A 19540-nucleotide genomic window follows, 5' to 3' on the forward strand; every position below is an offset into this window, starting at 1 on the left:
CTTTTCAATCTTTATGTCTATAACTTCACACCATCCTTCGTCCTCAAGTGTTCATAATCTCACTCGCAAACTTACTCCTTGCCCTGATCCTCGGGCCATAAAAAACAAGAATCCACGGCACGACCGTCAGCAGCGTGCCAATACCACCCAGCAAACTACTCGCTGGACCGTACCCGAGCTTATTGTACATCTGTGTTGTGACGAGGGGAAAGATACCGCCTGTAATGTCGTATTAGTAGTCGTTTGAGGTCACTGACCATTGAGTGTTGACGTACCAAGAATATTTCTGCAGAAAGACTGCGCCGCAAGTGCAGAACTGGCGTATCGATGGTATGTATCCGCTAGGTAGTTGAACACACTGAGATATATGGTGAAGATACCGATTGTAGCGATAGAGACCGCGATCGTGGGTACTTGTGGTGTCAGCGGGGTGTTTACATCACATTGCATTCTTCAACATACCGATCCAATGTATGCTTGACGCGCTCGTCCAGCCGAACATGAACAAGCCAATTGGCATACAAGCACTCTCCACGCATGCAAAGTACAATCGTCCTTCGGGGCTGTTGATGAGCTTGCCGTGCTTCCGGGCAAATTTTTCCTGGTAGATGGATAGCACACTTGCGATCAGAGCGCCCACACACATTGCTGCAAAGACAGCGTTGGCTTGTTGCAGGGAGAAGCCGTGGTTGTTTTGGAAGACGAGGGGGATGGCGGCGAGGGTTAGGTATAGGACCGCCCAAGAGAAAGCCACCCAGAGTGAGAACCAAAAAACGACAGGCTCAGTAAAAAGAAGGTGGAAAGGTCGATAGAGCGAGACGCCGATCATGGTTTTGAGTGAGGCGCGCTCCTCATCGGACTTGACTTTCCACCGTATACGTTGTGAGATGGTGACTGAAGGTTCCTCGGGATCGGGTACGTTGAAGCCGTAGTAGCCTGCTGCTTCGCGGGCATCGTACCACTTGTTGAGTGCTTTGGCTTTCCTTGAGAGGAGGACAGAGCCTCGTGTCTCCTTGAAGATGACGCAGATGAAAGCGACCATGACGGCGGCCATGATGGTCTGCAAGTAGAAAATCCATCTCCACGACAAGTTCTGCGCAATGAATCCAGAAACCAAAGGACCCCAACCTGTTCCGAAAAGTGCAGCTCCAGAGAAGAGGGCCATTGGTTTGTTGCGGTCGTCGGTATGATAGATGTCAGACACAACACCCCCCACCATCGTCGAGAACGTAGAGCCGCCTACTCCGACCAGAAACCGGACGACTAGCATGCCCGCGTACGATTGTGTGAAGCCAGTGCATAGTTGGCAAATGACGAATAGAATGCCTGAAGCGAGAAACACTGGACGACGGCCGTTGATCTCGGAGAATGGAGCCAGGACCATAGGTGCCACAGCAAAGCCTAGACTGATCGTCAGATCTCAGGTCAACTCGGCTTCTCTCTCGGATACATACCGGTTGTGAAAGTTGTGATGCCGACTAGAACAGCAACGTTGCTGACGCCCCATTCAGCCGACATTTGCGCAACACCAGGAGTGTATGACCCTGCAGCATAGGCCGTCAGAGCCGTGATGGCACATGCGACCCATATTGTAAAGTTCTTTCTCTTCTCGGACCAATCGAATGGGTTTGTGTACTTCACGGAGTTTGGCGGCTCTGGAGGTGGTCCGTGGTCGCTGCCCGTCGTCGGATGTATTGACGGAAGCAGACTTGTCGGATGTGGAAGCTTCGTCTCGAAGGTTAGATACCTCCAAACAATTTCTTCATTGCTGGAATCGACAGGAAGGTTGTTGTCGGTCAATTCCTCCTCTTGCTCTTCGTACTTCCCATTCTCCAGGTCTTTGGTGCTGCTGAAGGCGGGGTCAGAACTTCTTCGGGAGTCGACCACGGGGAATGTTCTTATTTCCGGACTGTGGGTTGGATTCTCGACTCCTGATTCTGAATTCCTCGGCAAGTCGATTTCTGGGCTAACTGACATATTGCCATCTGTGTGCCCAAGGCGTCTCCTTCTTGCGAGTTTGGTTGAGGGTCGAAGGAGTTGGTGAAAGTCGATACAAGCAGGAATTGGGGATGATGAAATTAAAATCTAGAGCTTCATAGTCCTAAACGGCCCGGAAGAGACCATACGTGTGGGCAGCTAGGCATCCGTAAGCCAATTAAAGAGGTTGAGCTTTGTCCGGGTTTATTGCTGGTTCCAACAGAATCCGGGGCGCTGGGAAAGCGTTTGATAGTTGTCGGGAATAACATTAGCTAGCTGTGTTGGTAAGCTCGATGGATGGAGGAGCAGCAACACGGTCTTGCCTTGGCTGTGCCAAATTAGAGCCTTCCTTGCGACGGAACTGCTGTAGAATTACCGCCAAAAGAGCGATGGGCTACCTACAGCTTGCGTGCGCGAGACAGGGAGGATGAGATTTGCTGCAGGTTCCTGGAGATCGCTCGGGCTTCACGGACCAGCGCTGTGGGGACGCAGGGATGTCGTAGTGGTCATCCCCGCTCGCTGCTAACGCGTTATTTCCGTATGTAGGCGCGTATTATTAACAGGGCTTGCGATTCAAGAAAGAGTTTACAAAGAGATGATGAAGAGTCGCGCTGGAGTGTGCCCAGATGAAGGTCAAACGTCGAAGATGTCACATTTGTTACAACTCTGGAGGAAGCCACGACCTCGGAGCTCAGCCAACCGTCCGCTGTGTGACACTTGAAGACCCTCAACACCAAAGCAACAATTAGTGAGCAACTTTTGTACGCTTAGAGTTGAAAGCTCCATAAGATTGTCATTGACTGCTCTATGTTACACGCATATAAACAACCTTAGCATCTTACAAATGTATGATATGGGATCGGTGTGCATTGACTGCGGATACTGCCGCGTACCCTGCCGAAGGCTGCATGTAGACACCCTCGCGACATGAGGAGTGTGAGGCGCCAGTGTTCAGGCCTAGCCTTCTTCTTTACCCTCTACTTTCTTGATGAGGAAGCCCAGCTAGGATGAACGGCGTGATATATTTGGTAGGTGACGGCATTCAGGTCTGCCTGAGTGACTCCTCGAGGCATTAACGATTCACAACGTGGAGGAAGCCAAGACTGACCAAATTTGGGACTTTACAGCCGCTGTGTCCTATCAGCTGCGTCCAGTTCGAGCTTTCACCACTCAAATATTTCTCGCCTCTCAAATGGACGAGCCACCATGTCATTTTGGTGGTGGTCGCTTCTGGTATGAGTTGCTCTAAACTCAAGTTTCAGGACAATTACACTCGTCCAAAACGTCAAGACGCGAACCTCCGCCCAGTGTTAACCACGAAGCCAGCGGACGAACGATACTACAGACACTTTGGCTTCCTATTCCGCAGAAGCTGAAGGCACCATGATGGCTCAAGATCGCGCAAGTTCTGTCTGCCGTTCCAACGTGTCCTCACCCTCTCACTGCTCTGGGCGTGAGGGGCATATCATTGGCGCTCCGATACCGCCCCGTATGTGGAGTGTGAGATTGGTCTAAACCACTCTGACGTGGGATGTATGATGGCAGAAATCTTTTTGTATGGCCAACACGTGAGTATTGCGCAATGCCCGCTAGCTGCGTTCGGTCCTCGAGCTTCGTTGTGGAGGGACTTAGAAAAGCATGAGAGCGCCTCACTGCCCCTCCAAATTCTTCTTGCTGTTTTCATCGCAACAATCGCACTCCAGATACCCGTCTTCAAGACAACTCCAAATTTTCTGTAAAGAATTCTCCCTTGCGTGCTCGTTTGGAGCTCAAACGTTACCCCGCGCTACCCCGCCACCCCTCATGTTTGTGATGTTTGAACAATTCTAACGAGGCTGAACAGAAAACACAATGTCTAACGAGACTCTCCGTCTGGGCAGCACTGCCCCCAACTTCAAGGCCGAGACCACTCAGGGCCCCATCGACTTCCACGAGTTCATCGGCGACAACTGGGTCATCCTCTTCTCCCACCCCGAGGACTACACACCCGTGTGCACCACCGAGCTCGGTGCTTTCGCTAAGCTCGAGCCTGAGTTCACCAAGCGCGGCGCAAAGCTCATTGGTCTCTCTGCCAACACCATTGACAGCCATGAGGGCTGGATCAAGGATATCGATGAGATCTCCGGCTCCCAGCTGAAGTTCCCCATCATTGGCGACAAGGAGCGCAAGGTCGCTCTTGCCTACGACATGATCGACCACCAGGATGCCACCAACGTTGACTCCAAGGGTATTGCGTTCACCATCCGCTCGGTCTTCATCATCGACCCCAAGAAGACCATTCGTCTGATCCTTGCTTACCCCGCCTCCACTGGCCGCAACACTGCTGAGGTCCTCCGCGTCCTCGACAGCCTGCAGACCGGCGACAAGCACAGGGTCACCACCCCTATTAACTGGGTCCCCGGTGACGATGTCATTGTCCACCCTGGTGTCAAGAACGAGGAGGCCAAGACACTCTTCCCTGACTTCAGGATCGTCAAGCCCTACTTGCGATTCACTCCTCTCCCCAAGGAGAAGACCTCTGCCGCATAAACGCCTCAATCAACCGTTGGGCACAGTGAGAGCTGCATGACGCACTCGGAGTAGATACAGCGGATACAAGCGTTGGGCATCGTAGATGATGAGCTGTAATCTTAGGCTGTCACCTGGAAGGGCTGGTCTCAACAACCTGGTCCTCATGCTTCTCGAATGGAGTGGGATGTTCTCGGGCATCTGATTCGATGGATGTTTGTAGACTCGATTTACTTCATAGGTCTGAAACGCTCTGCATAATGAAAGAATGACAACCCCTGCTGGTTTCAATGCATGTTTGTTGAATTCCCTATCGATTATTCGGCATTGACGCGTAGGATTTGACGTGTGGTGGTTTGTTCCAGGATTGCTGCCCACATGTTTCTTGTGAGGATCTGTGTCAGTTCTTACACGCTGATAGGCCTTGAGTCCATTCTGCTAGCACTTGATTCGCCACGGCACTCATCAAGTACCTGCAGAGCGGTGGTAGTTGACTGAGCTTGAGGCAGGTACCAAGTCAGATTGGACAGTTCGGTCTGCAATCACGTCGTTGACTCATGCGGCTGCCTGCGCCTGCCAAGGAAACAGGCTCAACTAAGCCCAGTTAGAGGAGAAACAAAACACATCTAGTTCATGTCTTTTGCTGTAACAAACCAATAGCGACGTGCGTGCGCCATCCTCCACAGTAACCGATCTTGAGAGTTGTCAGTCGCGGTCTGCCTACTGGACATGCGGAATAGGACTAGCCGATTTTAGTGCAGGCCAGACCACGCGACGGCGCACACCAGCAGGTCGACGCGGGGCCTAAATCAAGACCCGCATTGCACTTGCTCCGCTTACTGTCATACCGCTCAACCATTGCCGGTATACCTTTGGTACCTTGGAGCACGTTTTGTCGACATCTCAGCCTCTTCTGCTCAGCTGGACCTTGGTGCAAGGAGTAACAGGCCTGAAGGACAACAGCTCACGCCGAGGGCGTCCTTGCCGCATCTGGATTGGTCCCAAAGCCTCTGCGCTCACCTCATCCTCGCTGCCCAGGTGTGCTGCCTCCACAGTGCCAGTTCGCAACACGTCTTCTTTTCTGTCCGCCGCGTCGACCGCCGTTCGGCTGTCGCTTTTTCCGCACCCGTTACTCGTGCAGGGCAAGGTTCTTGAGGTAAGGCCAGTGATCTCATTCCCAACCCCTCGATTCCTTCTCACCACCTTTCTTTCTTTCGATCAGGCTACCACACGTGCCTTTCTTTTTGTCTTGGAGGTTTTACCAATCTCGGCCCTTCAGCTGAGATATTCATTGTTTGAACAATTTGGAACTGCAAGAATCGATTTTACCCTCCACCAGCCTCTGTAACACCTGAGGGCGCTTAGTGCTGCAAGCTGGATCCTGGTACACCACCGAAGAGTTGCACAACAGATGTGTATCATTTCCCAATCTGCAAACATGGCTTCCAAGCCTGCTGCAAATTGTTTCGTTAGTGGTCAACCACCTTGCGGCAAGGCCTGCAATAGATATTTGCTGCAGCTGGCAACGCCTGAGGTACTTGAAAACCAGGGCACTCTCCTCTTTCTGTGTTTCTCTGCATCCCCATGCCATTCTTCGATTTTTTGGTTACTCCAGTAGACCTGACACTGACAATGGCCGTCCCACTAGGTGTTTTTGCTTTCTCCGCAGCAGCCAGTACCCAGCCTCTAGACGACCATCCTTCTTTCTGGAAGAAACCCAAAGCGTTAAAGCTCAAACGAGCTTTGTCGACTCAGAGACGGACTTCTCACGAGTCTACTGCAGGTTCCCTTATCCGTTCTTACCGTTGGACCCATTCGGCCAGGAAGCCCAGCCAATCTGACTCGTCGTCTCCTGTTGAAAGTTGCGCTTCGTCGCATCGATCGCGGTCAAAGCACGTTCCCGTTGTCGTGCCAGATTATGATCTCTCCATAGCACCTGAAAGCCCTTGTATTTCTGTTGGACTCAGCTCTTCGCGTTCTTCGACTATCGAATCGAGTCGCCACCCCAGCCTCTCCAGTTTTCCATCTCCGAATCGAGGTTCAATTGGCGACTCCTCCAGCTTGAGGTCTCGGCATGTCAAGATCGTGATACCAGATTGGGTTCTGCCTACACACCGATATTCTACGTCACCTATCAAGCCCCCTTTCGATCCTGACCGGGTCGAGGTCCCTGTTTTTTCTTATCGGCCGAAGAGTCCGGTTAGGATGGCTCGACAGACGCCCAACACAAGTCGAACCAGCACCATTGATTCACAGACATCGGCGCCGTCACCATCGCAGTTGTATCCCGATGGATTTCGAAGCGGGAGTGGAAACTACAACTCAAGCGTGAATAGTAGCCAGACTAGCTTGCATCAACAAGATGATCAGGATGGGGCGCCAGAACGGCCACCAATATCTTCTGCACGCACACCAGGGTCAGGTATGACCCCTTCCCCCGCGATGGCGCAAACAGCAGGCCTCGCAACACCCTCAAGTTCGACTTCAGGTTTATCTGGACTAGTTTGTAACGTACACCGGACTACCGGTCGCGAACCACATCCTCTAGTAGGTGCGACCACCACGATCCTCGGCGACAAGCTCTACGTCTTTGGCGGAAGGAGACTATCACGGACAAGACCGCAGCTCACCTCAGACTTGTATGAGTTAGATCTTGTCAAGCGTCACTGGACGAAGATCGAGACAAAAGGGGACATACCACCTCCGCGGTATTTCCACAGTGTATGTGCGCTCGGCGACACAAAGCTCGTCTGCTATGGCGGTATGTCGCCAGCAACATCACCAGCAAACCAATCGACCCAGGTACTGCAGGGTACCCCGGCAGATGCGCAACCTGAGGTAGTAGTGATGTCTGATGTTCACATTTACGATGCTGCTACACGGACATGGATGCACGTTGGAACGAACGATGCACCTCAGGGCCGATATGCTCACTGCGCAACAATACTGCCGTCTTCCGCTGTCTTCAGTTCGACTAGCGCTGCCATGACAGCCATAAGACATAATCCGTCATCAGGCAACCCCAATCAGGGGTCAATAGGGATCAATCTCGAGGGCGACGGAGGCGCTGAGATGGTCGTTGTCGGTGGTCAAGATAGTGCAAACCACTACATCGAGCAGATCAGTGTGTTCAACTTGAGGAGTCTTAAGTGGACAACAACAAGTACGCTAGGGAGAAGTTGCGGCGCGTACCGTAGCGTTGTGGCACCCTTGACGAGCACACCTGCCAACGAGATAGGTGCAGGAGCACGTGGAGAGCCTAGATCACCAGACGAACCAACATCGAACCCCACTGGCGAATCATCAATGCTCATATACTCGAACTACAACTTCCTGGATGTCAAGCTCGAACTACAAGTAAGACATCCCGACGGATCGTTATCCGAGAAGCCAATGAACGGCAACTTCTCACCACCTGGACTACGCTTCCCCAACGGTGGAGTTATCAACAACCACTTCGTTGTCAGCGGGACATTCCTGACATCCTCAAAACAAGAGTACGCATTATGGGCACTAGATCTGCGGACATTAAGTTGGGGGCGGATAGAAGCTGGCGGCAACATCTTCAGTCAAGGGAGTTGGAACAGAGGCGTGCTCTGGACACGGCGAAACAGCTTCGTCATCCTGGGTAATCGCAAACGAAGTCTTGTTGAAGACTATAACCACCGACGGATAAACTTTTCAAACATGTGCGTTGTCGAACTTGAGGCATTCGGTTTATACGACAATCCTCGTAAAGTAACGCCAAGCTCAGCATTTGGATCCGTCAGTGCCCCACCGCAGAACGATGGCCTCGACATGTTGGCAGGTGGAAGAGCACTATCACCGTCAGCTATCGAACTTGGTCAGATCGCCCTCGGTATGCGCGAGCTCGCTGACATGGACTTCCTCGCCATACACGGTGAACGAATACCCGTCAATTCGCGCCTTATTGCACGGCGCTGGGGTCCTTACTTCAACCAACTGCTGCGAGAAAGCACACACAGTGCCGAAAAAGACAGCGCCGATGCAGCCACCTTGCGTCCAGCAACTGGTGGTCACCCCTCCCGCATGTCCAGCATAACCATTACGCCCTCAATTCGCACCACCTACTCGGCCGCTACAACCCTCACGGCCAATACTATCACCCTTTCAGAAACAACAGCCGTCTCAAGCACATCATACACCTCCCTCTCGCCACCAGACCCCACAACGCAGCCCCCCTCCCAACGCCCAAGAACACTATACTTGCCACATACGCACCTCACCCTGCAAGCGCTGATCCACTACCTCTACACCTCCTCCCTCCCTCCGCAAAGCAGCCAGCTCTGCACCCCGCAGATCCTGTGCTCGCTCCTGCAACTCGCGCGCCCGTACCACATCGACGGGCTGCTCGAAGCCATCATCGAGCGCCTGCACGCCCTGCTCGACAATCGCAACACAGCCGCTGTGTTCAACGCCGCGGCCATGGCGGCGGGCGGCGGCAGCGGCGTGGCGTTTATGGGCGTGAATAATCTATTCAGCAAGAACCTTAATGGCACGAATGGGGGGTCGCCCAGTACTGGTGCGGAGGGCAAGAGCAGTATGGCTGCCGGCCTAAGGGCGCTGAAGATCGATACGGCTGTGCCGCCAAGCGATGATGAGGTTAGTTCTGCCGTGAGCGAGGGGACGAGCGCAAGTGCGAGCGATTCGGGGGAGTATGGGAGTAGTGGGATTGATGAAAGGGAGGTGTGGAATGGGGTTGTCAGTGCGGTTGTGGGGTTGCAGAAGAGGGGTCTTAGGGGGTTGATGGAGGGCAGAAGGATTAGGGAGATGGGGAGGGGTGGGCGGGAGAGGAGGGATGTTAGTGAGAGCGGATTGAATGGGGAGGGGGTGGGATTGGGGCTGACATGAGTAGTGAGAGATGGAGAGGAGCGGACGAGTTGAGACTGTTATGGGCAAGATATTGAGCATGTATGGGAGTTGGTAGGCATTGTGACTTTTGAGATAGGATAGATTTCCTTTCTGTAGATAGCTTGAAGCAGGGTCGTGCAAGACTAAAAGAATTTGATATATCCAGATATCGTCGCCATATCCGATCCGTATCCCAGAAAGCAGATAACGCCAGATTTGCCAGTCGCGCAGCCACCAACCCGTGGAGGCAGTCGAGGATTTTTTTTGCCGGAAGTTCAGACCACTAAATCCCTCCAGCCTGCCCCTAGACCTCCTCCTCGACCTCATCTCCACCCGCACCCCATCCAAACCCATCTCCTCAGGCTCGCTCTTGACCTTCTCTCCACTCGCTGCACCATTACCGCCACCAAGATTCATCATCTTATCGGCCTCCTCGCCATTCAGATCGCCAGCCTTAACCGCCTTCTTGCCGCGCTTCTTGGGTTTGGAGGCATTCGCCTCATCATCGCCGCCGTGCTCAGCAGCGCGCTTCTTCCTCTACCCACCCTTCTGCTTGAGTGGCATCGGACGAGAGGGTATGGACGAGTACTTACCGCCAGTGAGAGCTGCGAGCTTGTTGATGTCGACCCGATGTCAGCCAGCATGGCCCTCGATGCCAGCTGGGCTGCTGAGAGCTCGCCTTAGGCTCGCTCTGGAAACACTGCCACACGAGCGCGAGGACTTCATTCGCGCGGGAGGTGAGGATGAGCTTGTTGCTACTCACGATGATTGAGGGTGGTGCGGTGGTGGTGTTGTATGACGCAGCTGTGTTATTAGAACCTTGGTGCGCGATGTGCCGGCGATTATGCTAGCAGCGGTGCGAGAAGAGTGGTGGAGAGTGATGGAGCAAGGAGCTTGAGGAAGGAGAGGTGAAGCAGCCCTTACATGAGGACGCTGTGCGCCCAGAATCTGCGTGAGGAAAAAGGAAATTACGTTACAGCCCAGATTTGCAGTCACGGTGAGAAATGGGCAGAGACAAGTAAAGGAAGATTTATAGTCAATGTTCGTTGCAATCCTCGATCAGGTGGTCTTGCATGTCGAACTGATCAATGTACGTCAAGGCCCTCCCATGTCAAGTTGGTACTGCAGACTCAAGTACAGGCCACAAGTAGAGTATGCTGAAGGCCTCCACGCTGAAACCTAGCCCAACACCTGACGACTGCTCTGCTCCAAAGCTCCCGCTCAAGCAAACCTAAACCTGGTCGTTATCGGTCGGAGCGTAAGCATTAGCCTCCTGGAAGAACGCGTCCGTGCCGTTGCTGATGTCCACGACCTCCTCCTTCTTGATGTTGAAGTTGCCAAACTCTTCGTCGTCTTCGTCGTTGTTTGCTGGGTTGCTAACCTTCTTGCCCTTCTTGCTGGGAGTGCCGGCAGCAGCATCCTCGGTAGCGCTGCGCTTGCCAGACTTGGGGGTCTTGGGCCTGCCTACAGCGTTGCCAGACTTCTTTGGTGTGGCAGGGACTTTGGAAGAGCCAGTGGCTTTGGCCTTGAGCTTGCGCTTGATCTTTCCAAAGGTAACGCCAGCGGAAGCGGTTGTGTACTGCAGGATGTTAGTAGGTTGAAGGGACGAAGTGACAACCGTGAATGGTGGTAACATACACCGGTGAGCTCGGCGAGCTTGATATAGTCGACCTACAGTCGGATGTTAGCACGTGTGACTATGTACAGAAAACCGCCAGGGCGGATAGACAAAACACATACCTTAGGGTCACTGTCCATGCATTGCCACGCAAGGGCCAGCACTTCCATCTCCCTAGGCGTAAGGTCGGTCGGGTCAGACATGTTGGCTGACAATGGTGTTGATGGGTGTGTGGAGACTGGACTGGGCGCGCTGAGTATGACTGGAGAATGAGACGTGGTAATGAAGTGACTAAGACAACAACCAAGGAGGGGCAGATGCGCTCTTTTTATGCTGCCACAAGAGCGGCTAAAGCGGGCAAAAACTTTCAATAAAGTGGCTGCTGCTGGGCCTTTGGGATCACGGTGAGAGGCGGTAAGGTGAGGTGAAGGAAACTCTGACAGGCTCCTCTGATCAGCTCGCTGGAACTTGCAACCCTATTGCGGGGCTGCAAGGCAACAGTTGCTCTTATTGTTCTCTGACGGTATGCGGTCGGTCGACTTCAGATACTGACAGATCCAAGAGGTGTTCAATAACAAACCCAACCAGCAGTGATACTTTCGTGTAGACGGTAGTGGGCAATAATCCATTCGTGTACGCCCGCTCATGCAGATGCAGTGGCGACTTCTATATCCGTCGGACTTCCTTGCCCTTAAGCTCAGGTCTCTCCACATCCAACTCATCCCGTAATGCAGCAAACAGTGAATCTCCAACGATGACTGAAAGACCCAGACTCCAGACCAGGGTGATGGCGTAGAAGAAGTTGGCGTTGCCAGAGCCGGCATAGATCCAGAGATGGTAGAACGCCGGTCCCAAGAAGGATGCGTATAATACAGCCGCAGATGCCAGGAAGGTGTAGCGCATTACTGCGAACGAGTCAGTGTTGGTCTAGTGTGTGAGGGGAAGGGCCTTACGAGGGAAGAGGTGACGGAACAACGGCACCAGTGATAAGTACAACGCCGCATCTGCAATGCTGGGGTATGGTATGAAGACCGCAAAGATACCAGTCAAGGTACAGGCAACGAAGAGTGGCTGCTTGTGCAGTCGAATAGTAAGGCCAGGCATGTAGGATGCTGCGTGCAGCCAGAATACGCCAAGGAAGAACTCGCGGAACGAGTCAAACATCTCAATGAAGAAGTACCACCACAGCCCCACGTTCGGTGTAAGGTCTGACAGTAGAAGACGTACACCGTATGTGGCAGCCAAGAAGTCCCAAGACCCTGTCAAGAGAGCAGATGCAACGAGCAGCCCGCCGCTCACAGCAGTCAAGCCCAGTGTATGTGTGATTGTGAACGACCAGGCACTCGGCGCAGTCTTTGACTTTGCTGCGCGAGCGTCGTACAGGAGGATGAGAAGCGGCGGGAAGAGGAGGATGGGGTGCATGCCGAGGTATGCAGCGAACGAGAGGGCGAGTGTGAAGGTGATGCTGGCTCCCTGGGACGCCTTAGCCATGGCTGTGAGGATGAACAAGTTGGTGAGGGCTGAAGTCGAGCGCGCAAGGCAGGTCAGGACAGTGAACGGGTTGTAGAGGAAGCTGGCATATATCAGCATACAGTCGGCATGTGTGTAGGCTATGTCGTACCCTGCTGCAATCGCTGCACTGCTCCATCGTAGGTCCCTCCGCGAGGATGAGAACAGCCTGGAGACAGCAGCTGTCCCACTCTGAGCCACCTGAGCCAAGGCATACGCGCTCAGAAGATCGACCACAACGAAGACGAGGTTCGTGGCGAATGGATGGTGCGATGGATTCGGTAGCAGTGAGAACAATGGGAGAAGGAGGGGTGCCTGGTGGTAGAGGCCGCCGTCATATGGCGAGACATTGTGGGTGTAGAGGAACAGTCCCTCTTGTACTACGAGTCGTGTCAGATTGCTGTTGTCTTCCTCGCCTCAATTGGTACTGAATACAACATACACCTCTTGAAGCTTGTCACGGGAGTGGACACCTCGACGCGGCCAGCAAGGAGACTGGGAAGGCCGGGAAAGACGGTGAACAACAAAAGCCGCAGTGCAGCCGCCCCCCCAAAGAGGAGTGCTTTCTGCTTGTCGACAGCCATCTCCGCGGTGTTACGAGGAAAGACGGGCCATGACGAGCATGTCAGGCATGTCAAGCGTCGCAGAGCTCTGGTGGTGTTCTGGCGGCTCCGTGGACCCCTGCTTCTTTAGCGCGGCGGGTCATCCTCGGAAGTCTCAAAAAAAGTAGGAACGACTCTAGTCCCGCCTTCCCAAAGTTCGCGACCTCGACAATCCCGTAAAGTGTACCAGAACTCACACAATGGCCGGTCGCTCCAAGAAGAAGGGTACGCTTGAATGCTGCACCCGTACACTTTCATATACTAACACCTGCAGGCACCTCTGGTGCGGCGAAAAACTACATCACCCGTACTCGCGCCGTGAAGAAGCTGCAGATTTCGCTCCCCGACTTCAGAAGATTATGTATCTTCAAGGGAATCTACCCCCGCGAGCCGCGCAACAAGAAGAAGGTCTCCAAGGGCTCTACCGCTGCCACCACCTTCTACTACACCAAGGACATCCAGTACCTGCTGCATGAGCCGCTGCTGGCCAAGTTCCGCGAGCACAAGGCGGTTGCAAAGAAGATTGGACGCGCGCTCGGTCGCGGCGAGTCTGGAGATGCGGCGCGCCTCGAGAAGAACCTGATGCCCAAGGTCAAGCTCGACCACATCATCAAGGAACGCTACCCGACCTTCGTCGACGCCCTCCGCGACCTCGACGATGCCCTCTCCATGCTCTTCCTGTTCGCCAACCTGCCCTCCAGCGAGCACATCCCTGCGAAGACGATTGCCCTCTGCCAGCGCCTGACCCGCGAGTTCGAGCACTATGTTATCACCTCCCACGCCCTGCGCAAGTCGTTCCTGTCGATCAAGGGCATCTACTACCAGGCTACAATTCAGGGCCAGGACATCCTGTGGCTCGTGCCATACCGTTTCGTGCAGCGCACGGGTGGAGACATCGACTTCAGGATCATGGGCACGTTCGTCGAGTTCTACACAACACTGCTTGGCTTCGTCAACTACCGCCTCTACACCTCCGTCGGTCTCGTATACCCTCCCAAGTTCAACGCCAAGAGCGACGAGCAGGGCGGTGAGCTTGCGGCTTTCCAGCTTGAGGGCAAGGGTGTCGACGCAAACGGTGGCGCAAACGGCGAGGACGAGAACGCAGAGATCAACCCCGAGGCGCAGGCTATCGCAGACAGGATCGCAGCTGAGGGGGATGTCGAAGAGGAGGTCGCCGAAGCAATTGTCGCCGCTGCCGGGGACGCCGAGGACGACGACGAAGAGCAGGCGACTGAAGGCATCGACAAGTTCGAGCCAACCGCTCAGGACGGCGACGTCCTGCCCCAGCCCCAGGCCAGCCGCGCCGAAGCCGGCTCCCTCTTCGCACCCTTCACATTCTACCTCTCCCGCGAGACTCCCCGTGCATCCCTCGAGTTCATCCTCCGAGCCTTCGGCTGCAAGCGCGTAGGCTGGGACTCGATCCTCGGCGACGGCGCCTTCACAACCAACGAATCCGACCCCTCCATCACCCACCAGATCATCGATCGCCCCTCGCTCGCCAACGGCGCCGCCATCCCCGTCTCCAACGACTCCGAAGACGGCGCACCGAAGGCGCAATGGCCGCGCTCCATGATGCCCGGCCGCACATACGTCCAGCCCCAGTGGGTATGGGATTCCATCAACCAGGGCAAGCTTCTGCGCCCCGACCTCTACGGCCCTGGCGCCGAGCTCCCACCCCATCTGAGCCCCTGGGTCAAGCCCAAGAAGGGTGAGTACGATCCTAACCTACCCCTTGCGGCCCAGCAGCCCGAGGGCGAGGCCGAAGCGTTCGAGGACGAGGCCGACGAGGATGCATTCGACCCCAAGGACGACGACGCGGACATGGACGCCATCGTCGACCGCGCCGGCTCCGTCGAAGTCGGCGAGGGCATGGACGTCGACGGGTCCTCCGACTCCGACTCCGACTCCGATGCTTCCTCTGCCGACGATGCAGCACCAGCCGCCGAAGACGACGACGAGTCCGACGCCGAATCTGACATCTCCGAGGGCGAAGCCGCACGCCTACAACACCAGGCCGAGCTCGAGGCTGAGGCAACAGGCAAAACACTCAAGAAGGCTGCACCCACCAAGAAGGAGCAGAACGCCGCTATCCGCAAGAAAGCCGACAAGGCGCGGAAAACAGAAGAGGAGGAGCGCGAGAGGCAGAAGATGATGCTGAGCAACAAGAAGAGGAAGCTGCTCAAGCGCATCGAGTACGGCGCTAATAAGCGCGATACAGAGTCTGAGGGCCTGAGGAGAAAGAGGGCGAAGTTGGAGAAGGCGAAGGCGGCTGCTGATGCGTTGTAGAGCTGCATAAACAAAATGGGATGGCTAAGGCGTTGAGGTGTTCAAGATGCTGACGGCCATGAGCATCTGTTGTAGTTTTGTTAAATGTATAAGCATTTTCATTTCTGACTATCTGCTGTTCTGACTATCTTCTATTTTGAGTGGAACGTGTGCGTGAACATATCCTTCCCTACAAACGATGACATTAAGAACGTAAAATGAGCAGTCTTCAAGGATTATCGATCCTATTCAAGAAGACCATACTGTAACTTCAGAGAAAGACACGACGATTGCATATGCAGGATAGGCGAGACCATGACGTTTGCGGATGGTATTGAAAGACTCGATGTGAGGAGTGTACATGCGAACTCGATCCAGCCGTTCCAACCCATATCTTGACCAGACCCGACCCACACGCCCATGGCCCATGCCAACGCTAATATATCATACAAAAGAGAGACAACACCACCAGATGGTGTGCCGTAAATCTATCATCATTTTGCAGAAGATGTGACATAAAAAAACCTACTCCGTCTCCTGAGTAGCGGCCTGCTGCTCACTGGCAGGCTTCGCCTCGTTCACTTCACGCTCGATGCTCTGCTCCTTCTTCTGGTCCTCAACAGCCTCGACTGTGGGAGGGACATCGCTAGCCTCAGCGGCCTCGACAGCCTCCTGAGTCTCGGGGTTGCGGCCCTCTGCATCAGGGTGAGGGGGTGCGACACCGTGCTCCTTGGCAGGCTCGTGAGAATCGACAAGGCCTTCGTAGATCTCGTTGCCTTGGGCATCGACGATCCGTGTCCGTGTCTCGTAGCGGGTCTTGAAGCTGACCTTATCAGCGAGAGCCTTGACTTCCTCCTCGTTAAGGATGCGGCCGTTTTCATCACGGTACTCCACGCGCTCCTCCTTGGAGACGACGGGAAGGTCAGCCGGGACAGATGGGGCACCCTCAGGTGGTGGCGAGACGACTGCCTCTCCCTCAGCCTTCTTCTCCTGTTGGATCGGCTGCTGCTGCTCGTTTGACACGGCGACAGGAGGTGCAGGCGGTGGAGGTGCCGCAGACGAGGGCACAGCAGAGAGTGAGGGCACAGCGGTCGATTGGCCACTGTAGGCATCATACTATATCAAATCAGTCAATGTCGCGTGTGAGAAAAGGATCGCAGCTTACCGAGTTAAGGAAGTTGTTGCAGTCCCAGTCCCATGTGGTGAACAGCTTGACGTTGTTGCACTGGCTCTTGGTCCATGCATTACCGTATGCGAGAGGTGCGTAAATGGTGAAAACGGTGATAGCAATGGCAAGGATACCAACAGCTGCCGCTTGGCCAATGGCGGGAGTCTTCTTAAGACGGAAGATGTCGAAACGGTAGCTCACGAAATCGTAAATCTGGCAGAAAGCCATGATGGCGAAGTAGAGCGCTGGAAGGTAGTGGTGCAAGAACAGTTGACGTGCCATGAGGTAGAATGGGAAGTAGTGGAAAGCCCATCCGAGAATGGACATACCTACTTCGTAATCGAAGCGCTTGAAGGTGACATTGTTGTAGTCACGGAAACCCCGCTGCCATCGAATAACGGCAAAACCCTTGATAGCGGCGTACAGGACGATGAGGGCAGAGGAAGTCCACCAAATAAAAGGGTTTCCGATCAAATAGATTTGACGCTGCGCTCGGTCAGTAAAACATCTCTCAGCGAACCCAGGAGGTACTCAGGTACGTTTCAGAGACACTTACGTTGTTCTTGCCCCAGAAGTTAATTCCGCGCTGAAGAGTGGGCCACGATGGAGGGCGAGAGTCCCAAGCGTGCGACTCAGTGAGGCCAGCGTTGGTCTTCCACATAACCTTCTGCAGCTCCCAGAACTTGCCGAAGAAACCAGGATTACGGTAGTTGACGCGCTCAGCTGTCTCGTCCATCTTGGGATGAACATTGCCTTCAATGTACCAGATGCTGTTGGGTAGAGTACCTCCGCGCGCACATGTAACCTCTTGCTGCTCGAAACCCCACTCAGGCAACTTGACTTTGTGCGAGAAAAGAACGCAGCCAGTCATAACGTGGACAAGCCTGAACTTGGTCTGAATAGTTCGGAGACGCTTCTTCGCTTCCGCTCCGTCGGACTGCTTCTTAACAATCTCAACGCGGAACAAGTCGTTAGCATCACCCTCAAATCCATCGTAACCGTAGGCGGAGACTTCGTTCTGCCAGTCAGCCTCGGTGACGGGAGCACGGACATCGTGAGAGTGCAGACGGCGGTCGGTGGTGATGTGGTAGAGCCTGATGACACCGCCATCCTCGATGTTGTACGGCCCAAGGTCATCCCACGCCTTCGGGCTGGTCAGGTTAGGACCAGTGTAATCTTCTGGCATGATCGGCAGAGTCTGGTTCTCCATGATCCAGATATTGTTCTCATCCTTGTGGGGGTAGAGAGTGATCTGCTGCTGCTTGCTACCAGTAGGGTACATGTGGCTGTGGGAGTGGAGGTAACCACCCTGTGTGTTCCAGTGGCGGAGCGAGACACGACTTCCGTACGCGACATCGGCCGGGACATCCTGCATACCCTTGGAATTTAGGGTAGCCTGGAACTCAGAGGACATGAAACCATCACCGTCACCGGGGTTGACCAGGCAAACGAAGTGAATAGCGAACATGGCCATATAGAACGAGATGGGAATGACGACCAGACAGAACAGACGGGCGAAGAAGTGCTTGAACCACAATCGAGGGGTGACGGTCCTTGTGTCGCCGAGCAGAACCCAGAGCTGCAGAAGCGTCAAGCTGCCGACCCATGCGATTGTGAAGAGTCCAACCCACTTCACACTGGCTGTAGCTCCCAGACCGAGACCAGTGGCTGCCAGCCAGAACCACCATGTTGGCTGGAAAGCCTTCTTTGGTCCTTGTTCGTGCTGGTTTGTGAAGGCTGTCCAGGCGAGCGCGGTGAATGCAGTGAAAATGATGAGGGGCGAGTCGAGGAGGATAAGACGGGACTGGGTGACAAGCGCATTGTCTGTTCAACATTAGTATATGTCCAGATCCAGTGAAGTGCCATAGTCCTACCGAAGATGACGAGACCTGCTCCCAAGGCTGCGGTGGTAGTACGGCAGCCGGCAGCCTTGAGAGTCAGGAACATGGTGGGAATGGTCAAGATACCGCAGATCGCGGGGAAAAGACGCATTGTCACGTATGGCACACCCGGCTCCAAGTAGTCCTTGCCAATGTCCTTGAAGTCGAAATCGCCGTTGAATCCACCCAACCAGCCCGTAAGGGCAATGAGCATCTTTGCCAGCGGCGGGTGAACGTCCATGAAGAACTTGCCCTTGATGTACTTGCTCGCGAATCCACCAAAGCTGAAGGCACAATGTTAGCTAGCATTCACATGCCAATTGGGGTGACATACTGGACTTCGTCGAAGACAACGCTGCTGGGCTGAGCTATCCTGAACAGACGCACAACACTTGCAATGACCGTCAGGAGACCTAGGAGCTGCCAATCGGAGCCCGGCAGGTTGAAGATGTCATGGTCTTGCACGCCCTCAGACTGATAGCCCAGGACTGCCTGTGCTTTCTGCTGTTGCTTTCGTCCATTTGGCGCAGGTGATCGTGCTGGGGAGCGCGCAGGGGAGCGCGACGGTGATTTACCTGAGCGGCGCGATTGCGGCTTTTCGCTCAGGTACTGGTTCGATGCCGTGCGGTTCGCCATGGCGGCGGGCCCTCCCAAGAAATTGTGGTTTCGACTAGGTGGTGGGCTGAAGCTACCGTGGACAGCTCCAGGAAAGTGGTGGGAGAACACCTGTCAGCTCTCAGCAAGAACAACGAGTCTTAATGAGAGTACGAAGGGACAGCAAGTCAATGCCGAAAGGTGGGCAGCGCAATGGTTATGAGCAGCGCCAGGGGGGCCACAGAAGATCAAGTACCCTGTCCTTGCTTAGTACTGGGGGGTTCGGGGAGAAAGTACAGCTGGCTCTCCCGTGAAGCGCTATCTCTCGAAAGGGAAACGAGAACTATTTCGAGGAGCAGCCGCGTATTCAGCGTCATCAATGTGAGCAACTGAAGAGAAATCACTGTAACATATAGATTCACTCGACGCGACTACTGACACGTCTACACTGTAGTATAGAAAATTGTACGCAACGGCTAAGTGTTATCATTTTCCTTTGACAACGCGCCAAGTACTTCGCGATGTGAACGTGGACGGGACCGTGCGC

At 54.3% G+C, this 19540-nt stretch overlaps 7 protein-coding genes across 7 annotated transcripts; 3 read left to right on the forward strand and 4 right to left on the reverse strand.

The window, feature by feature from the left end:
- Window positions 1-113: 113 nt before the first annotated feature.
- BU25DRAFT_406063 (MFS general substrate transporter) lies at window positions 114-2027 on the reverse strand. Its single transcript, XM_033705185.1, has 3 exons — window positions 1455-2027; window positions 463-1401; window positions 114-413 (listed from the first exon to the last, which is right to left on the reverse strand). The coding sequence occupies exons 1-3, from the start codon at window positions 1975-1977 to the stop codon at window positions 250-252; spliced, it is 1626 nt and encodes a 541-aa protein (XP_033566945.1). The 5' UTR covers window positions 1978-2027; the 3' UTR covers window positions 114-249.
- Window positions 2028-3652: 1625 nt separating this feature from the next.
- On the forward strand, window positions 3653-4761 carry BU25DRAFT_406066 (thioredoxin-like protein). Its single transcript, XM_033705186.1, has 2 exons — window positions 3653-3712; window positions 3821-4761. Exon 2 carries the CDS (start codon window positions 3829-3831, stop codon window positions 4504-4506), a length of 678 nt encoding a protein of 225 aa, XP_033566946.1. The 5' UTR covers window positions 3653-3712; window positions 3821-3828; the 3' UTR covers window positions 4507-4761.
- Window positions 4762-6927: 2166 nt separating this feature from the next.
- On the forward strand, window positions 6928-10129 carry BU25DRAFT_453941 (galactose oxidase; the record flags this gene model as incomplete). Its single annotated transcript, XM_033709837.1, has 3 exons — window positions 6928-9310; window positions 9366-9429; window positions 9655-10129. 3 exons carry the CDS (start codon window positions 6928-6930, stop codon window positions 10127-10129), a joined length of 2922 nt encoding a protein of 973 aa, XP_033566947.1.
- Window positions 10130-10588: 459 nt separating this feature from the next.
- BU25DRAFT_453942 (uncharacterized protein) lies at window positions 10589-11178 on the reverse strand (the record flags this gene model as incomplete). The annotated part of the gene is made up of 3 exons (XM_033709838.1): window positions 10589-10936; window positions 10996-11028; window positions 11098-11178. 3 exons carry the CDS (start codon window positions 11176-11178, stop codon window positions 10589-10591), a joined length of 462 nt encoding a protein of 153 aa, XP_033566948.1.
- A 268-nt stretch (window positions 11179-11446) lies between these two features.
- On the reverse strand, window positions 11447-13117 carry BU25DRAFT_406068 (PIG-U-domain-containing protein). The gene is made up of 4 exons (XM_033705187.1): window positions 12927-13117; window positions 12597-12864; window positions 11929-12548; window positions 11447-11880 (listed from the first exon to the last, which is right to left on the reverse strand). Exons 1-4 carry the CDS (start codon window positions 13066-13068, stop codon window positions 11642-11644), a joined length of 1269 nt encoding a protein of 422 aa, XP_033566949.1. The 5' UTR covers window positions 13069-13117; the 3' UTR covers window positions 11447-11641.
- Window positions 13118-13267: 150 nt separating this feature from the next.
- BU25DRAFT_382520 (uncharacterized protein) lies at window positions 13268-15410 on the forward strand. The gene is made up of 2 exons (XM_033704244.1): window positions 13268-13311; window positions 13361-15410. The coding sequence occupies exons 1-2, from the start codon at window positions 13287-13289 to the stop codon at window positions 15370-15372; spliced, it is 2037 nt and encodes a 678-aa protein (XP_033566950.1). The 5' UTR covers window positions 13268-13286; the 3' UTR covers window positions 15373-15410.
- A 265-nt stretch (window positions 15411-15675) lies between these two features.
- Window positions 15676-19256, reverse strand: BU25DRAFT_487190 (glycosyltransferase family 39 protein). The gene is made up of 5 exons (XM_033711261.1): window positions 18734-19256; window positions 18394-18683; window positions 17076-18343; window positions 16517-17005; window positions 15676-16467 (listed from the first exon to the last, which is right to left on the reverse strand). The coding sequence occupies exons 1-5, from the start codon at window positions 19033-19035 to the stop codon at window positions 15877-15879; spliced, it is 2940 nt and encodes a 979-aa protein (XP_033566951.1). The 5' UTR covers window positions 19036-19256; the 3' UTR covers window positions 15676-15876.
- Window positions 19257-19540: the final 284 nt, after the last annotated feature.

The sequence above is a fragment of the Macroventuria anomochaeta genome, assembly GCF_010093625.1.
Source record: "Macroventuria anomochaeta strain CBS 525.71 unplaced genomic scaffold BU25scaffold_2, whole genome shotgun sequence".
Classification (NCBI taxonomy): Eukaryota; Fungi; Ascomycota; class Dothideomycetes; order Pleosporales; family Didymellaceae; genus Macroventuria; species Macroventuria anomochaeta.

What these genes read in the sequence shown, in the direction of transcription:
- BU25DRAFT_406063 (XM_033705185.1), bottom strand. Translation starts at nt 1,977, where the DNA reads ATGTCAGTTAGCCCAGAAATCGACTTGCCGAGGAATTCAGAATCAGGA. An exon ending in CATCACAACTTTCACAACCG is followed by an intron (nt 1,402 to 1,454) that starts GTATGTATCCGA and finishes CGATCAGTCTAG; the next exon opens with GCTTTGCTGTGGCACCTATG. An exon ending in GTCAAGCATACATTGGATCG is followed by an intron (nt 414 to 462) that starts GTATGTTGAAGA and finishes TGACACCACAAG; the next exon opens with TACCCACGATCGCGGTCTCT.
- BU25DRAFT_406066 (XM_033705186.1), top strand. Translation starts at nt 3,829, where the DNA reads ATGTCTAACGAGACTCTCCGTCTGGGCAGCACTGCCCCCAACTTCAAG.
- BU25DRAFT_406068 (XM_033705187.1), bottom strand. Translation starts at nt 13,068, where the DNA reads ATGGCTGTCGACAAGCAGAAAGCACTCCTCTTTGGGGGGGCGGCTGCA. An exon ending in CGTGACAAGCTTCAAGAGGT is followed by an intron (nt 12,865 to 12,926) that starts GTATGTTGTATT and finishes CACGACTCGTAG; the next exon opens with TACAAGAGGGACTGTTCCTC. An exon ending in GTTCCGTCACCTCTTCCCTC is followed by an intron (nt 11,881 to 11,928) that starts GTAAGGCCCTTC and finishes ACTCGTTCGCAG; the next exon opens with TAATGCGCTACACCTTCCTG.
- BU25DRAFT_382520 (XM_033704244.1), top strand. Translation starts at nt 13,287, where the DNA reads ATGGCCGGTCGCTCCAAGAAGAAGG. An exon ending in CGGTCGCTCCAAGAAGAAGG is followed by an intron (nt 13,312 to 13,360) that starts GTACGCTTGAAT and finishes TAACACCTGCAG; the next exon opens with GCACCTCTGGTGCGGCGAAA.
- BU25DRAFT_487190 (XM_033711261.1), bottom strand. Translation starts at nt 19,035, where the DNA reads ATGGCGAACCGCACGGCATCGAACCAGTACCTGAGCGAAAAGCCGCAA. An exon ending in AGCAGGTCTCGTCATCTTCG is followed by an intron (nt 18,344 to 18,393) that starts GTAGGACTATGG and finishes AATGTTGAACAG; the next exon opens with ACAATGCGCTTGTCACCCAG. An exon ending in GCAACAACTTCCTTAACTCG is followed by an intron (nt 16,468 to 16,516) that starts GTAAGCTGCGAT and finishes GATTTGATATAG; the next exon opens with TATGATGCCTACAGTGGCCA.